Source organism: Lepidochelys olivacea (genome assembly GCF_965140295.1).
Source record: "Lepidochelys olivacea isolate rLepOli2 genome assembly, chromosome: 9".
In the NCBI taxonomy this organism is placed as follows: domain Eukaryota; kingdom Metazoa; phylum Chordata; order Testudines; family Cheloniidae; genus Lepidochelys; species Lepidochelys olivacea.
Window position 1 is genome coordinate 40648964 of NC_140419.1, and position 18855 is coordinate 40667818.

Sequence of the window (18855 nt, forward strand, 5' to 3'; positions counted from 1 at the left end):
TCCATGGGAGTTTTACCTCTGACTTCAATGGGACCAAAGTTAAACCAACACTGGTTGCTTTTGAAAATCCTGCCCTGTAATAAAATTACACGAATATTTATATCCCTGAAAAAAAAAGCGGGGGGCGGGGGTCAGTCTCAAAAGGCAGCACACAAACATCCATAGAAATATCTCCTGATCACTGAAATTAAATGCAAAGAGGGGTATTTCTGAATGCAGCTCAATGCCTCTTCAAGGGTCATAGCAGGTTTACAACGGCACAATGCAATATTATAGAAATCAGTTGGCATAAAAAGAGTTTTCAGGCTCATGTAGCACAATTGGTCTTGCGCAGCACAAAATTTAATCCATTTGTCAAGACTGGCTGTTAACTGGGATAGTACAATTACATTAAAAATACCTTAAATTGGGATTTCAAAGGACATTTTTGTGCTGGCAAAGGCTGCTTTGAAGCAAGATGCTACATATAATGGATCAAAATAGCATTCAGAGTGAGAAAGAAAAATGGTAAATAAACTGTGTCAGATAAGATATTAGAGGGTTAGAATGTAGTAGACTAGGGGTGCTTTGGATGCCACAGAGGCTGTTTGAGGCCTGGGATGATTTCTTCTTAGTCACAGGATTAGCATGATTCATCTATCATTTTTCTCCTGCTGGCTGTGTAGGATGCAAGTTAGGTGTTTTCTAATTTTCTGTCTGTGGGAGGCTTATTAAGGATGTATGCACAGTGCTCTACAGGCCTGCATACCAATTGGTGAAGAAGTAGTTATATGCTTACGAATTGAAACTCTTTTGTGCATGATTAATTAAAGTCACTTTTTTTTTTAAACTGGCAATGAAAGGTGCCAGATTTACACACACACACACACACAGAGACACACACAGACACAGGCACTCACACAAACACACAGACACTCATGTAATGGGCAGTGCAAGTTTATGCCACACTATCCCATCAATACACCCCAGCATTCTAGGGTTCAGAGTATAGTTCAGTCATAGTCCTCTCTGCTGACTCTGTCAATAAAAGATCCCTTTTATGATTTTCATGTTATGGTCACTTGTCCTCTAGGAAGTAGTCTCAGTCTATTTCCTAATTTCATATAGAACAGCCATCATATAATAACAACTTTCAGCTACTACTGACAAAACTAATTCAAACTATTACCCTGGATATGAAAGGCTATATATCCGATTCTAACCCCTTAATTTTGCCCTATGATAACACAGCATGCATAGCTGCATATCTTGGAAAATCAGCTAAAGCACTATCATACACACGCACAGTTGCTTACTTTCCAAAGTAAATAGAAATGCAGTGTATTAAAGGACAAGCACTATCAACTGTAAGCTCCTATTCTACATCATCAATGAGTCAGTTGCATGTAAATGGAGGCCTACTCAGCACCATGTGCACGTGTGTAGAGGCAGACAGATAGAACACATTATATTCGGATTCACTTGAATAACCTACTCTCTTACTATGAACAATCACTGTTTTCTGTATGATAAAACTAACCTTGAGGCTGTTTTAGTACAATTTGTGCTTTACACTCAGTTTGGATTATTCAGAGCAGCTTATCTTGACTTTGAAAAGAAACTATTTTCTGCATCTTTATCCATTTTTGCCAATTTAGCATGACTGCATCATGCTCCTAGATCCTGCAGTGCAGCCATTTTTGCAGGGACTCAATGAAGATTTTGCCAGGGGGCTCCAGGACCAGATTCAATATGAGCGAAATAGCAAGAGACAGAAAATAATTAGAGTTTGAATTAAAAATTCTTGTGTCCCTGGCTGAAAGGTCAAAATAAGATTACAGCTTTAGATGTTGATTTAGGGGGAAAATGTCTTGGCTTTGATTAAGTCTTGCATACTAGTATGAAAAATGTAATATCCATGGTGCACAGAGTGTGAAATATATTGTGCATTGGCCTGTTTAATGCCTTGTCCTCCACTATTACCAAAAGGCTTTGAAACTATGGCTTATTATACAAATCATTATTTGGACTCAGTGCTGTATGGGTAGAGGAAGTCAGGAAGGAGCAGTAGTATAAAGTAGATTGAGATAGAAGGGAACTCTTCCCACACCAGCCAAGGAGGACGGGGATCCCTGTCTCTTCAGATCGCTGAGGAGGAGGAGCTGTAACCTGGCTCCCCCTTAATACGGACCCAAAACAGGGGAGGTACTATATGGGTGAGAGGAGCATTTATCTCCTTGCAGATCTCCACGGCCAACTGTAGTGTTGGCGACAGAGTTGGTATTAGCAGTTTTTTGGGAAACAATTTTTTGCCACCCCTTCTCTAAATTAACTAACTCTTGTTCACTATGGACTCACCACTATATCAGGGCCAGCACAAAGTTTTTGAGGAGGGTTAGAGAGCTGATCTTTTGAGGGTATATGTCAAGCTTAGTTAAATTATTTTACATAAGAAGAGGGATGAGTGTGCGAGTAAGAGAGGATTTAGCCCTTTCCAAACCCCAGTTCCCTGCACTCACCCCTCATTTTCCTACATTCCTTCTCCACCAATATAGTCTCAACAAAGCAGATTAACAATGTATCCTAACACCTGCAATAACCACTTACAACACACTTACTGACAGGTTAATGCTGAACTGCAGAGAAAGGGGTTGTTATAAACAAAGCTTTGAAAGGAATATTGGTTAAGCATTCATGAAACATGTACCTTGATATGAATGTAGGTATTTGTGTGGTGGAGGAGGCCCAAGGATGTCTTCCTCAGCTATGCCACGCATTCAAGACGATTTCTTTCCCTTTGGACTCCTGATGTTGATTTCATCATCAGATTGTTTCTTGTGCTAGTTGTGACAATCTAAGCAATATAAGTGTCTGCAGACTTTTGGGATTTAAAGTCTCTGGGTGTGCTATCTCATGTGTGTTGTATCAACCAGGCAAGATACTAACAAGCTTCAACAGGACTTTATTTTCAAAGTGTAAACCTCTTTACCAAGCTGCTGCTGCACCCTCTGAAGCTCTCTCCCAGCCTCTCAACTCCTCCCCCCTCCTTCCTGTTTCCTGTCCTTTCAGACTCCCAACAGCCAGTGCCCCAATTCTAATAATTACAAGCAACATCTAAACACCACATTCCCGCCTCTCTTAAGAAACTCTCCCAATTAAACAAACATTATTGTTCTAACCACAGAAACAAATATGAAACAAGACACTATACTGTTGGCAGAAATATTACACTGAAAATACTGTAGATACTACATAACAGTCTCTGGTCCAGACAGGTGGTCGTCTGGGTCTGACAGGCCGTCTCTCAAGCCCCAGTTCCAGTGCAATGTCTCGTTGTGTTGGTACTACGGTGAAGTCATCCAATGCAGACTGGGTGTTGGCATAATCTCCCCTTGGTGCATAGGCAGGTGCAAGGTAAGAAGCATTCCATACCCGCCCATTAGAAAGTCGATAGGTGTAAGTTGTGGTTCTAGAAGTAAGCGTTCTCTTACATGAAGCATGGTTGTTTTCTCAATGGAGCTCTTCTCTAATCATCTCATCTGCCATATTCCCAAAGTCACAAATTACAATCAGACTCCTCAGGGAAGCAATATACTGCATTATAGTTTCCCCTGGTTTCTGCTCACGCTGGCGAAATCTGTAGCGATTAGCTACTACATTCACTTTTGACACAAAAAAATTCTTTAACGCAGTGAGTGCAGTCTCATATTTATCATCTGGAAGGGGAAAAGTGCAAAATATACGCTGCCGTTCTGCTCCAAGGCAGTGGATTAGCAGAGCATGCTTTCTTACTTCAGAAATCTCTGTAGCACTGATTGCAAGCAGATAAGTCTCAAACATATAGATCCAAGTTGTAAAAGCAATTGGAGGCTCACTGGGTTTTGCAGAAAGGGTGCAGGTGGGTTCAGAGGCAGAAGATCCATCCTCGTTGCCAAAAGGTTGTATCAACCAGGCAAGGTACTAACAAGCTTCAACAGGACTATATTTTCAAAGTATGAACCTCTTTACCAAGCTGCTGCTGCACCCTCTGTAGCTCTCTCCCAGCCTCTCAACTCTTCCCCCTTCCTGTTTCCTGTCCTTTCAGAATTCCAACAACCAGTGCTCCCAATTCTAATAATTACAAGCAACATCTAAACACCACAATGTGCTGTATCCATGTTTGAAAGGAATCCATTTACCTACTGAGATCAAGGGATATAGCTAAATTTTGGGCCTTTAGATGACTGGGTAGTAGAACTTCCTTCGAATCTCCTTAAACCCCACTGCAGGGATGCAATCCAGCCACTAACAAAGGCTATACTGACAGAGTTTGTAACCTCCTTGAACATAAGCCATTTTGACAATCTATAATGGCAGTAGTTCTGTTGATGGAAATATATATGACACAGCCATAAGGAAGCAGAAATTATAAGACCTTTGGGGAGGGAACTTTCAAAGGCTTAAAAATTGTAGCCTATAACTCTAATATTAAGCACCTAACCTCCCCAAAATAACTGCAACTGCATGACACACATTAGACACATATGGAGTTTTTAAGACATATGATGTGATAGATAAATAAAACCTCTTATAGACCTTTTTCAAATGAGAAAAGGATTCATTTCAAACTCTTGGATCTCCAAAAACCCATCTCTGATTAACTTCAATGTTTCAGAGAAGTATTTATCTCTTGGCAGGAGACTAAGCTTCAGAAATATCAGGTGGAAAGGAGTTTTTCTGAGGAGAAGGAAGAAAGTTACTTGCAAACTCTATAGTAGAGCTGTAAACACAATCACCTACTGTGCTTTAAGAAACAATCTTACATTGGCAGGAAGAGAGACTAGAAAATTTAACTGGTTTTACATTTCTAGGGTGAAATTCTGGTTTCACTGAAGTCAATGAGAGTTTTCCCATTGATTTAAAGAAGATCAGGATTTCACCCCAAATATCTATTCCAACTATGACAAGTTGGCCCTTTGAAGGGCACTTGGTTAAAAAACCTTGTGTAGAGAAAGTTTACTGAGACTGTAGGCAGCACCAGTGGCCCCTGGGAACTTGAGGGATATCTACTAGAACTTCATTAACAGCAGATCACTGGTTACAAATACTCTGGGGGATACTCCACTGGCTCAGCTATACCCAAAGGGAATTTAAAAAGTTCAAATTCTACAATAACCAGCCTCACCAATTATTCCCAAATAACTCAACTAAAGAACAACTCTACACTCATTCACCAATAACCTCACAAGTTGAAGAGGAAAAATATTAAGGAAACACTTTTCAGATTCCTTTCCAAGAGATCATTATTTATAGAGCCCAATTTTCATATTTGGGTGCCTAAAGTTAGGATCTTAAATATGGATTTAAACTTCCATATAGCCATTTTAGGCAACTAAGTGCCAATTTAGATGCCATTTGTCATAAATATAAAGGGAAGGGGTTAAGAAGCTCTGATACAGTACTATAAAATCTTCTTACCTGTAAAGGGTTAAGAAACTCAAGTAACCTGGCTGGCACCTGACCAAAATGACCAATAAGGGGACAAGATACTTTCAAATCTGGGGTTGGGGGAAGGTTTTGTCTGTCTGTCTGTGTGATGCCTCTGCCAGGGACAGATCAAGAAAGCAAGCAATCCAACTCCTATAGAGTTAGTAAAAGTAATCTAGCTAGAAAATGCGTTAGATTTTCTTTTGTTTTTGGCTTGTGAAATTCGCTGTGCTGGAGAGAATGTATATCCCTCTTTTTGTGTGTCTTTTTGTAACTTAAGGTTTTGCCTAGAGGGATCTCTATGTTTTGAATCTGACTGCCTGTGAGATTATCTTCCATTCTAATCTTACAGAGTGTTTCTGTTATCTTCTTTTGCTCTTTTAATAACGTTCTGTTTTTTAAGAATCTGATGGGGCTTTTAGGGTCCTAAAAACCCAAGGCTGGTCTGTGCTCATCTTGTTTATTCTCAAGCCTCCCCAGGAAAGGGGGTGTAAGGCTTGGGGGGATATTTTGGGGGAAGACATCTCCAAGTGGTCTCTTCCCTGATTCTTTGTTAAATGGCTTGGTGGTCGCAGCATACTGAATCCCAGATACGAGGAATTTTGTGTCTTGGGGAAGTTTTAACCTAAGCTGGTAGAAATTAGGGGGTCTTTCATGTGGGTCCCCACATCAGTACCCCAGAGTTCAGAGTGGGGAAGGAACCCTGACACCATTATATGGACTATGGTGATAAATCAGCTCCTAATATATACTAAAGTTTGAAAATTGGGCTCTATAATTAACTATGAGAAAAGAAATGATTTAAAAAGCTCTGGCAAATGCCTCACAAATGTCCTTTTAAACTTCTGTACAGGAAATTTACAAAAACAAAAAAATAAATGGTTTGATTTTGCACATTGAAATGAAGGAAACACCTATGCTTCACAATAAACTATAATTGCCAGAAGATAGGGAAGCTGCTACCTATGGGGCATCTGTCGCTCAGTTGCTTAGGAAATGTTGCAGCTATGCTAACAGTGTGTGCATATGAGATACACACTGTTTTTCTTGAAAGTTATCTGAACCTTATCTTCTGGGTCATTACTAAGGGGCTCACTTGGAAACTATACTGGCAGCTGCAATCAATTTCAGAGATGATTAAAGTGGGGATTAAAAAGAATCAGTGGTAGTCTGTATTCATTTTGTTAATGTTTCTTATGAATAACAAGGGTCCCTTCAGTTTAAAGTCCTACAGTCTTAACTATTAGTGTTTTGGCACATATACAGCTAAGAGGTTAAATGTGCTCTGCAGGTACAGGCCCAACGTTATGACACTTTCAGGTCAGTGGAGGACTATAGGGTGAATGTTTAGCACCATGTGCAAAAATTTAGCTTTGTGACTCTTCCATTAACTTTAATGGAAGGTATAGGGTAAATACATACCATACTGAAAAGAACCCCATCAACCTATGAATAGATTTAGCAGCCTGCCCACAGCTGCTCACAGCTAACTTTGCAGCTCCTACTGTGTGGAGGTCTCCCCATGTATTATAACTGCAGGCTGCATCAAATTTCCAAAAGGAGGAAACACTACAAGAAGAGTAGCCATATAATATCTGACGTGGCAACCTGTGCTGTGCCTTTACCCGAGGATGGAATTTGGGACTCAGTTATGTCTTCCTGCTATAGATATAAATGAAGTATAAGAAATTATATTCAAGATGAAAACGAGCTGCCTTCTGTGATCTTTGCCTCAGAACATCAAACATCTTGTGGGCTAAACAGGGAACCCTAAGAATCTGGTATCATGAATTCTATTGCTCCACAGTACTCGTGAAAAATAATCCATGCTCCTGAGGTCACTGGACTCCTCTCAGCTCAAACAAGCACCAAATTGTTGTCAGAGTCACGCAGTAATTTATGCCCAATAAAGTACCCGCCCACTGTTTACTTTCAATTAACAGATGCTCTGTGCTGGGCCCACTGCATCAACCTCTGGTTTTTCTTCCTGAACCGTGTACATGCCATGAAGTCTGCAGATTTCCACATTACAGCATGCTCCAGGTTGTGAGAATCTGGTTAATATTCTGAAACAGCCAGGTTCCATCACACTAGCACTTAAACTATTCATTTCAAAGACTGAGAGGTCATGTACTAGATCCTGGCCTAACTAAACTCAGAGGGCCAGATTTTCAAAGATATTCAGGTGCCTTAAAAAAGCAGAAAGGCACCTACTGGGATTTTCACCTTAGTAGATTAGGCACTTACATTCCATTGGAATTATCTTTGAAAAGCTCTCCCAGAGTTTCAGTCTGGTTGGGTTCAGGAAGAATTTGCAGACGGTGCTGGAAGGCCAGAGGGAATAGCAACAGAGAGTGCATTTACATGAGAAGTGACCTTTCCTAGTTGCCAAAGCCTCCTGCAGTATGACTGGGACAACAGTAACTAAGGGTCACAAAAACCTAGTCGCTCTAACCATAACAAACTTTATGTATACTTTACACTTAGCCTGTTGTTTCAGCATGGAAGAGCACTAGAAAATATATTGTATTATCCTACACTAGCAGAGAAAAGAAAAATGAACTAGTTGATCTAATAAATCTTTTCTATCATTGAATGGTTTTTAAGTAATAGGGTCCCAGTCCCCTACATAAAAATTTTCAGTCCATCTTCAATGTTGGTCAATGCCTGATACTATATGATAATATGGAGGGCATATTTTAAGTATAAAAGTGGTTCTCTAGTGACAATCAGGCCAATATTATTTCACTAAATATGGAAATATAATATGCCAATTACTGGTTTGGATTCCCTTCTAATGGTATCTGCTCCTGCAGAGATTCCTTCAACTGAGTGAAGCTCTTCATCTCTCACCAGAGATATAACTCAGAGCATGGCCATGTTAATCTCAAACTGTCTCTAAGGGCTCATTCAATTGTCTCTAGATGAAATCTTCAGGAATCTTCAAGATACACACCAAAGAACTATAGCTAAATAGCTGGGATGATGTTTAAACTTCAGTTCAAGATGTGAGGCCAGTCTGCTCGTGTAAACTGTCACAGCTCCATTGACTTCACAGAGAATTTGGCTCACAGCCTCAGGCCCTCATTCACCCCTTATTGGACACTGGATAGCAGTTGTATTTATCAAGTTTTGACACAGACACTCTGATTTGGCTCTATGTATTGTTCTGAAACAGTAGCATATCATACCCTAAAATCCAAAAGGAAAGGTGTACCAAAGCAACTGGGAGGTGAGCAGCACTCTGCACGAGACAGAGGGAGGAAATGTTAGTATCAAAATATAAACCAAGAGAATGTATGTTGCCTGCTAACCATCATCTATATTAATCACAAGCAAAAATATGACTAGACACGAAAAAAAGAAAAGAATCCAGAGTCCAGTTAAAGATATACATTGTTTTTGAATGTAAGAGGGAAAATATAATTGTAAAGCTGTTGCCATTTCTATATTTCCAAGTGTGTCTAATTTTTAGCCTCATATCTGAAAAAGTGTGGAAATGACAGAGAGAAAGCATGTGAAGGAAAAAAATCACAGACTGTAGTAGAGATGAAAAAGTTCTGTCAGGCTGTTAGACATCTCCCTATCAATGTAGTATTGTCCCCTACTTCACATTTTCCAGTGCTTTGTCATGGCTAAGTTACTGGAATTTCATGCTAGTTTACTTATTCAAAGACACTGTTCCTCCCTCTTCAAAAGAAAAAAAAATAACCCTGCTTCAAAATCACAAGGTGATTTTAATTCAGCTTTCCAGCTCAAAATGGTACACATACGTTTTGAATAAATATCTCTAAAATGTTGAATGCTTATCAAAACTTATCTTTTACTGTAGCAATTCAGTTTCCTGGCATTGATTTATAAATATTTCTATTGCACTCAACACAATAGTATCAAACTAAATCATTTTTACAAGACCTTTAAGGTTCACCATTCATTAGTGTAAATTCATCCTTTGAGGCATTTTAAGGCTTCTTCATTTCAAGTATACCGGAACTAACCCTCATCTGGATACCAGAAGTGAAAAACAAGTGCTATGTCCATTAAATGGGTTCCTGTTACATATATTTGACAATCAGGATTCAAGGCAACCTTCTGGTACATTTTAACAAGAAAGTAAGGGATTAAACAATTAGCATAATGCTGTACCTGTATGTGAACTTTACATTTTGTGCTCAAAAATATGTCACAAAAACTTGGTTTAAACAAATATTAGTCTGTAAAAATGTGTCTTTGCATCATCCTTATCGTGACTAGAATTAATAGTTCTCTGGAAAGTAACCTTTGGTTACTTAATATTTTCTCCATAAAGTGTTCTTCATAATCAATCAAAATTAAATATAACAGCAACTGAATGTAGGAGTCTACAGACTAGGAAGGACAAGTCAACACACACCATCAAGTACTTGTCTCCACATCAGCAAAGTCCTTATTGGAAAGGTCTAAATCAGTTCTATTGTGCAAATAAAACAGGCTTCTGATGGTGAATGGAGGACTTTTTAGGAACTACATGTAATGTGATGCCCCTGCGTGGTTGTCATCAATGGGAATCAAACCCACGAGCTCTGGATCTAAAATTACAAGCCTCTATCGCAACGAGATAAAAACAGTTAGCTCAAAGCCTGCAGCAAACTCTTCAACATTGATGAGTGGAACAGAGAGCCATCCCCCATAAGTATAGGTTATATACAGATAACAAAAGGAGCCCAAGTACCTGATCCAGCTTCCAGTGGAACTCTGCTGGGCGAAATGTATCAGCCTGGTCAAAATCTTTACGCAGCAGAAACACAAGACGACAGTTGTGCACATAAAGTGCATAATGGTGCCGATTCATTTCTGAAAATATATAACAAATAAAGAGGCTTAGACCACTGAAGTGTCATAATTGCTTTGTCTAGCTGAATTTGCCTCAAATAAAAATTCTGCCTGTATAAGCAATATACACTTCAAACAAACCAACAAACATAACATTCTACTTTATTTCAGAATTGTACCTCCTCATGAGTTTAGTGAAAGCTGCAGGTGCTTACCACCATCGAGGATTAGGTCCTATCCATTTAGTTTATGGATTAATTAGGTCAGCAGTTTTCCAATTAATATTTAATCTGATTTCAATTAACACTTAAAACTAATTTCCCAAATCTAAATCATGAAAAATTAAAAACTAATTTTCCCCATTTTGTCAACCACTCTCCACAAAATCCTCAGATGAATTTTGAGAAATGCAAAAGTATTGCGGAAACTTTCACTGAGCTCAGTTACCACCCAACTAAGGAATGTGTAAAACTTTCAGAGACACAATACTCAAGATTTATGGCTTCCTTTCAAAATATATTAACTGATGGGAAGAAAAACTCCACTCATGCCACCGTGATCTCTGCCAAAAAGATTTAAAATAAATAGACTCACCTGTCTTGTCAGAGTTGCAAAGAATGGTTTCTTTTTCAGCTCTCAGTCCTGGACTAGGTCCATGTTTCATCCACATAGTGATAGTGAATTGATCAGTTAAATTCTTTGGTACTATTCCATCAGGAATTTTGGCTCCTTGTTTTCCATCAAATTTAAAAATCATGTCATTGTTGTCTATCAGAAGCCCAGCTGTCCAGTTAGTTGCTGGACTAGGAGTGGGTAATAAGTCAATGGCACCTGAGGATGCTCCTGCAGATGACATATAATGAAGAGGTAGTGATGAGAAAGCTATTCTGTTAAATTCATTATAGGCCAGATTCTGACACCTTTGCTCCTGTTTAGCAACATCTTACTCCACAAATGGTCCCATTGACTTCACAGTCAGAATACCTTTATACAGTATCAACACACAGTGTACAGAAAGGTGTATTATGTTTTAGAGGTTTTGTTTTTGATGTTGTGGTTTTTTTAAATTGGTGCTATTAATGAAATCTCTTCCCTCCTCCCCCCGCCCCCGATATATTGGTCACACTGAGTACAACTTTACAAGTACTGGGGGAGATGAATGTCATAGAATGGTCTCGTTATCTTAAATAGCTTTAACATTATCTTATGTTTCACATCTGGCATTTCAGAAACTACAAGAAGCAAATACTCTGTCCCAATGGAAAGCTCAAAATCTCCCCTTCCTGCTGGTGTGTGTACATAGTTCATGGTGATGTGTTGTGATACAAGGTTTTATAAGCATGCGTTTGAGACGACTGCATGAATTTCCTTCCATCAACACATCATAGAAATTCACAATGATAGTAGAATGTTAGTAATGCTATCTCTAGAAAACAGGTAAAGATTCATATAACTGCAGGATGACCAGATGTCCCATTTTTAAAGGGACAGTCCCACGTTTTAAGCCCTCCTGCAGGTGTCCTGACTTTTTCTTAAAAACGGGCAAATTGCCCTGTATTTTTTGTCTCCCCCGCATCAGTACTGGTGGGTCCTACTGCTGGCCAGATACTGCTCACCAGCCACCTGCGGTGAGTCGGGGGGTCCAGTGGCCAATGATGGGGGTGGGGATATAAGGCTGGTAGCGGGGTGAAGATGCAGTGCACAGGGCCAGCCACTCCCCCCGAAGCGTGCCAGCTCTTGGCCTGCAGGGCCCCGCCCCCCCATCCCCTTTCTGGCTGGCACTGGCTGCGAGCTGTGGTGGTTGGTGAATGCAGGCAGGTGCCAGGCGGTGGCCGGTTACATGTTGCCTCTGCTGCCCACCCATTGGCCCTTTACGTGCTTCCTCTCTCACTGTCCTTTCTCTACTTTGCCTCTTTGCCCCCACCCCTTCCACTCAGCCCCACTACTCCAACATATCCCACTCCCCAGCGGCGTGCATCCTGCTCCCAGCACTGTGCGGAGAACCAGTCCCTGGTTGAAGCGCTGAGCTCACCAACAGCCTGGCTGGCAAGCTCCTTCCTTCCCCCACTGCCTCTGGCTGGGCCGGTGCCCTGGGAAAGCCCAAGACCCTCTGGGCCAGGGCACTGAGCAAGAGGAGCAGAGCCATGCATGTGCCAAAGCCCACACAGTGCTGGCAAGGGGAAACCTCTCTGCCCCTCAGTTAAGCTCTGGAGTGGATGGGGGGCGGGGGAGAGAAGCAATTTCCAGCCTGTTCATGCCCATAACCTGCAGGATCCACAGCAGCCCCTGGGCCAGGGCTTAGCACCCTCCTCACCCCTTCCCCTGCCCTGAGTCCTGCCCCCAAGGGGCAAAGGGCTGCTTCATCCCCTGCTGAGCCACCTTTCTGGCCGGGTTTGCCAAAGCCCCTGAAGTCAGGTTCCCTGGGCCCCTGTGCATAATGCATCCTTAGGGCTTAACCCCTTCCTGCCCGAGCTGTAGCTGGGGGCGGCTAGGTTATGTTGGTGGCCAGCAGCAACCTGGAGGGGTTAGCTGCCTTTTGACACTATGTGTGCAGGAAGGGACAAACTGCTTCCAGCCACATGGGAGTGGTGGGGGGAGGTGGGGAAGAGATGAGCTCTGCAAGGACACAGGCCAGGTCATCCCTTCCCCTCCCCCACATCCTCCTTCCCTGCAGCTGGAAGCAGCTCCCATCCTTTCGCTCCCTCACAGTGAGAAAAAGCTGCTGCTGGCCACATTCTGGTGGCAGAAATCTGGAGGGGAGGGCATGTGACTGCATGTGTCCCCCGCCCCGTGTTGTCTCAGGAGGGCGCCCCGTGTTGTCTCAGACAGCATCGGGCAGGGAGGTGTGTGAGAGGTGTGCGGGAGCGTGTGTGTGTCACCCCTCCCCATGTGTGTGTATGAGGGGTAGGGGTGTGTGTGTTACCTCTCTCTACATGAGCCCTAAAGCCCTAAAGATAAGAAGGTAAATAAAAGAATCCAACTACACAGTATTTGTTTTTAACAGGGGCTCAGTCAATTTGATGTTAATTTGAACGTTTCTATGACTGATTGCCATTGGACTAGCTTGAATACGAGTAATTTTACCAGGCGTCCCATATTCAGCATAGGGAAATATGGTCACCCTATATCACTGTAATAGACTCTTGTAGTCCCCTCGTAAAACCCTTGGGCCCCATCTACACCTAAAGTAAATAAGAAAAATGTTGTGTCCGTTGTGATGTAATTAAGTGGAGCTGACCCCCACAATAGCTGTAAGTAGGTTGATGGAAGAATTCTTCCACTGACATAGCTACCAAGTGGATATACCAACAGAACGCCCCCTTTCATCACTGTATGAAGTATCTGTACTACAGTGGCATAGCTGCAATGCTGTAGCTATAGCACTTGTAGCATAGACTTACCCTCAGTATCATACAATACATCCTTGATAGCTGTTACCCTAAGTACCCTAATGACTGCAGAGAGAGTGAAGGGGTGCTCATGACGGAGGTCAATCAGTCGCTTTCTAAAAAGTGAATGTTTAATGAAGTGGCTATAAGCTACCCAGCATTTTTTGGAGAGACAATTTGAAAAACAAACATGGAAAATGCTACAGTGTAGAAGATCTTAATAAGTTAGCAAAATTCTTTAGAGTTGGGTGGTCATGGAAACATAGCATCCTTCTTAAGGTTTACCATTATCAGGCAGCTTTTTGAGATAACTAATGGTCTGTTGTGGTGGAGCCTTTACTTGGTAAGGTTAGCAAGGTTAGTATTTAGCATGGGTTAGGCATCCCAGAAGAATTTGTACATTCCTGATGGTGCCTTGGTCAAGAAAAAGTGTCAAGAAGAAATCCCAGAATGAACCAAAACAACTCAAACTAATGAGATACCACCAACTAGCAGAGAAACACCCTAACCTCTAGTGTTGCATTCGGTGTTTAGCTGTATGTGGGGACTGTATCCTAGCCAATTTTTTTTAATGTAATTACCATACTGTAATAATCAACATGCACCTTTGTGGTGGAATTTGTCACATTTAATAACTCTGAAGTTCTTGGATATTTTCCCCACCCTTACGTTATTTCTAACAAGTTTTCTTTTTTAAAACAAATCTCATTTAAAAGTCATTTCCAAGTGGCAGCATCATCAAACCTAAAAATATATATTTGGAAGCTGTGCACAAGGACAAACTGTGTTTGTTTTATAAGCAGTAATTGTGGATAACACACCAGGTTGCATTGCCTAATACACAGATGTTATCTATTGGAAAACAACAAACTCAATTTATCCAGATGGCACAATCTATAAAAAACTTTGTAAATTTGTTTTTTTATTGCTCAAGCCACTTAAAAATACTTTACTTGCACACAGCACAAGTAACACTATCTTTTTCTAAAGGAATCAGCCTTTGTTTCTTTTTAAACTTAAAAAAGGCCACAGAAGTAATTTGCAAAGAACTGTGTGTTAAAGAAAAAATATGTTTTTAAACTAAAACAGATTTGTACTAAATAATTTCTGGGATCATGGATAAACATTTCTGTCTCTTTATTAATCCTGCACCATGGTCAGAGGCAGCAATAAACATTTAGTAGGGTAATCATGCTAAGATCTAATTTTTCAGTTAGAGTGAAACTGTGAGAAAGTTCCCAAATGAACAAATAAGCTTCCTAAATAGCTTGCTAAGACTCCAGTCCAGCAAGGTACTTAAGCAGGAGCCTGACTTTAAGTGTCTGATAGCACTGTTTGGCTTCTCCAGTGCTTAAAGTCAGACTCCTGCTTAAGTACCTTGGAGAATCAGGCCCCAAACTGGGAGGTTCCTACTCAATTCCTACATAATTGTGTTCCAGAGTAGCAGCTGTGTTAGTCTGTATCCTCAAAAAGAAAATGAGTACTTGTGGCACCTTAGAGACTAACAAGCTCAAATAAATTTGTTAGTCTCTAAGGTGCCACAAGTACTCCTTTTCTTTTTACATAATTGTGCGGAGATTTACTCCAAAAACAATGTTGGATTTGGATGTTCAATACGTGGCATCTCATGGAGCTTTACTGAGTTTTGGCACAGTTTATACAGGGTCCCTGCTAAGTAACTGTTGGACCCACATTCTTGAGATGTTCCCTTCTTCAGTATGAGATATTTAATTCTCAACAATGACTTTGTCAGTAGCCTGGAATCACCTGATTTTAATTTAACCCTAGAAAATACAAAAAAATGACTGGTGATATGACTTATATGCAAATTCATATGTAATTACCATTTGAAGCACTCCCTTTTTCAAATTTAATTTTTGTTTCTATATTAGAGAAAACAAACTAAAGTTATAAAACTTTAACCATTTGGGAGTAAATCCTGTCTGTGCTTATGCAACCATGTCAGGAATAGCGAATCAAATAAGGAGGGCAAAGTCAACATGCAGGCAAGAATATATGGGTTGAAGGGACACAGATGCAATCCTGTCACATTGTTTTTGAGAGCATTAGCAACTGCTCTCTCCTACAGTAACATGATGCTCACCATAACTACAGTGTGTGAGGTGGAATAAAAAAAGGGGCGTGTCTTCCCCAAAACAGCATAAAGTATGTTATCATCTATTGCAACAGCTAGCACTTTCTGAAAATCACAAAGCACTTTGTTTCACAAGGCAACAGCAGCGGACAGCTGCTCATTGAAGCACCTCAATATTCTGCTCAGGGTATCTTTTGTAGCAGATTTACCTCACAGAGAGCCCACAATGCACTGCTGCCTAGGGTTTGGCAATATTTAATATGAACCTTTTAAATACTTTTTGCTGTTTTTTCTGGGGGGCGAGGGAGGGGTATTTCAGTTTATTGATTAAAATAGATGTAAATGGTTTCATGCTATGCAAATGTCAAGAGATGTCATTCCTCCCTTTATTAACGCTGTCTTAAAGGCCTAATTCCCTCCTCTGGTGTCCATAGATCGCGTTGACTTTAGTGGGTGCTGCACAAGAGCCACAGAGTTTAAGATCAGAAAGGACCAGCAGATCATCAAGTCTGACCTCTTGCATATCACAGGCCACCCACAGCACCCACACACTAAGCCCAAAATTAAACCATAGTGTTACGGCCCACAGGAGATTAGACTATTATGTGCCACAGGCAGAGAATAGGAGGGACCAACGTGCACCAGTGCCTGGTGCCGAAATGATTAAGTGAGAAACACCCAGCTAATCCTGGCAAGTCACTCACACTCACACGTGGCAGAGGATGGTGAAAAATGCCAATCTGACCTGGGGACAAACTCCTTTCTGACTCCACATATGGTGATCAGTTAGACCCTGAGTACATGTGCAAAAACCAACCAGCCAGGCCTTTGAGACAGAGAATGCTCAGTGCCTTGTTCAATGTCCTATCTTCAGCCGTGGCCATCCCTTATTCTTCAGAGGAAGGAGATTAAAACAAACAAAACCAGAATACATTTGGGGTATGTGTGTGGCAGTGGGGAGTCCCTTCCTGACCCCTGCAAGTGACCAGCTGAAACCCTGAAGCATGGGCTTTTAGGAACTTACGATATAAACCAGAAGTGAACCGCAGGACTGCTGGGCCTTGCCTCTTTCCATCACAAGCAACTTCGTTGTACTCACAGATTTCTCCAGCTCTTTCTTAAAACTAATTAAGTTGTTTCCCCTAACAACTCCTATAGGGGGGTTGTTCCAGTACCTCACCCCTTTGATGGTTAGAAACCTTCTTCTAGTTTCCAGCCTGACTTTGTTCACAACCAGTTTATATCAATTTGTTCTTGTGCCAACGCTGACCTTTAGCATATAAAGGATGCCCTAGTGGTTAGGGCACTAACTGGGACTTGAGAGGCCTGGGTACAACTCCCTGCTCTGCCACAGACTTCTTGGGTGGTCTTAGGCAAATCCCTTAATATCTCTGTGCTTCAGCTCCCGATCTGTCAAATGGGGATGTTAGCAGTTCCCTATGATTTTATTTTTATATAAATATATTGGGAGAAGGGAAACAGCAGCATGATCATTCATCCCCTGTTGTCCAGCCTTAACTGATTTGTTTAGTCTAAACGTTATTTTAGTAGCGGGTGGGGTGGGAAGGAGTACTGTACTTTTGCAGAAGACTATAGATTTTTTTTTCCAAATTCCCTATATTTTAAAATGAGTCAAGAAGCATAATTTCATCATCTGAGCTGAGGATTCGCTTTTTTTTTTAAAGCTCCTGTTACACCGATCTTTTCTGGAAATTACATTGCATACCTTGATTGTCAAAGTGGGAGTGAATCACTGGCACATTGAATGGCAGGTATAAATGAACAGAAAGATAAATGACTGCATTTTAATGTCTTGTCCTTCTTCAGCAGTTGAATTCACTGGATGTCCACCAGATAAACTAAGCAGTGAACACATGATTTATCAATTGGGGCCTTAATTACAAAGGCTTGAGAGAGTCTTGTGCTCTATGTGGCACAAGTGATCATTTCTCTGTAATCACTCAACATTGCACTCTCCCTGCAATTGCATGGTACTTCACTGACATCAAGATATGCAGGTTGTTCCTTTCAAAGAATTTGTTCCTCAAACTATTACACACGATCAGATCATTTCTGGGAGAAAACAGTTTTCTAAACATAATTAACCTGCTTTCCTATGAGCCGTCTCTGAAGTAGGGACAGGCAGTAAATACTAAATACAGGCATTTAAACCACTCCAAATGCAATTCTGATGCAAAACTCATTTTCTTTTATAACCCTTTCAAGCAAACTCCTGTCATCAGTATCTGTCTGTCTGTCTTTCACATCTACTCTTCTCTATGAACACAGGAAATCCAGACACAGGAGCATATCCTTGAGTCCATTTGAATTTTTCCCATTTTACAATGATATTTTGCATTCCATCTATTTTCTCTTCTGGATTTAAAGATTCTATTCCTCTATAGATGTGCTGAGAATAGCTCTCACCTAAGCAATAATACAGTATTGTTAGTCATTGTGTCTGTCCGTCTTCCAAAACACTTTCCTCTACTGGATACACTAACACCATAAGACCTGCTGAAGTATTTATGATCGTGCCTCTCTCTATCAGTTTTAACCTGCAGATATTCTTCCTAGGAAAAATGTTAACCCAGAATTAAGACTGTAAATACTTATCAGTTACTCAAGGGGAAAAAGTAGCCCTTTAAAAACGTAGTTTACTCAAAAAGCAAACATTAGAAAGATTGGAATTTCTTTTTCAAGTGTCACCTGAACGAGAAAGCCTAGAAACTCACATCTAACCTTAACTCTGCCCCTTAAATCTACCAACCTTCCACCTTGAGTAAAGTTCTTATCAAAACCTAGTTTAAGTCTAAAGTCTTGCTTGCTGAAGTAGTTTCCTCAGAGTGTTGAGCTGAGAATCTCTGCTTTTGTATACATGTATCAGTGATACTGCATGTATGTATGATCCCTGTCATCCCACATTCCTGGCATATAACTTACTTAGTTTGGGTCCTGCCCTTAAAAGATTCATATCCCCAGATATGGTTGCTACATAACTTTTCTAAATCTTACAGAGTAACCCTTCTTCATCTGAAACCATATGTATTTTGGTGAAATTGTCCTGAATGATTACCCAAATGAAGTCAATTTTTGTTGAAGAGACATATAAAC

The 18855-nt window shown here is 40.8% G+C and overlaps 1 protein-coding gene across 2 annotated transcripts in view; it reads right to left on the bottom strand.

Annotated features, from left to right (window-relative positions):
* The window catches only part of CLSTN2 (calsyntenin 2), a 693894-nt gene that overhangs the window by 94022 nt on the left and 581017 nt on the right, over window positions 1–18855 (bottom strand). For both annotated transcript variants that reach the window (XM_084640208.1, XM_084640207.1), the window contains 2 exons: window positions 10852–11100; window positions 10157–10278 (listed from right to left, as the gene is read on the bottom strand). In XM_084640208.1, the coding sequence (XP_084496334.1) occupies window positions 10157–10278; window positions 10852–11100 (371 nt within the window). The remainder of the gene's footprint in view (window positions 1–10156; window positions 10279–10851; window positions 11101–18855) is intronic.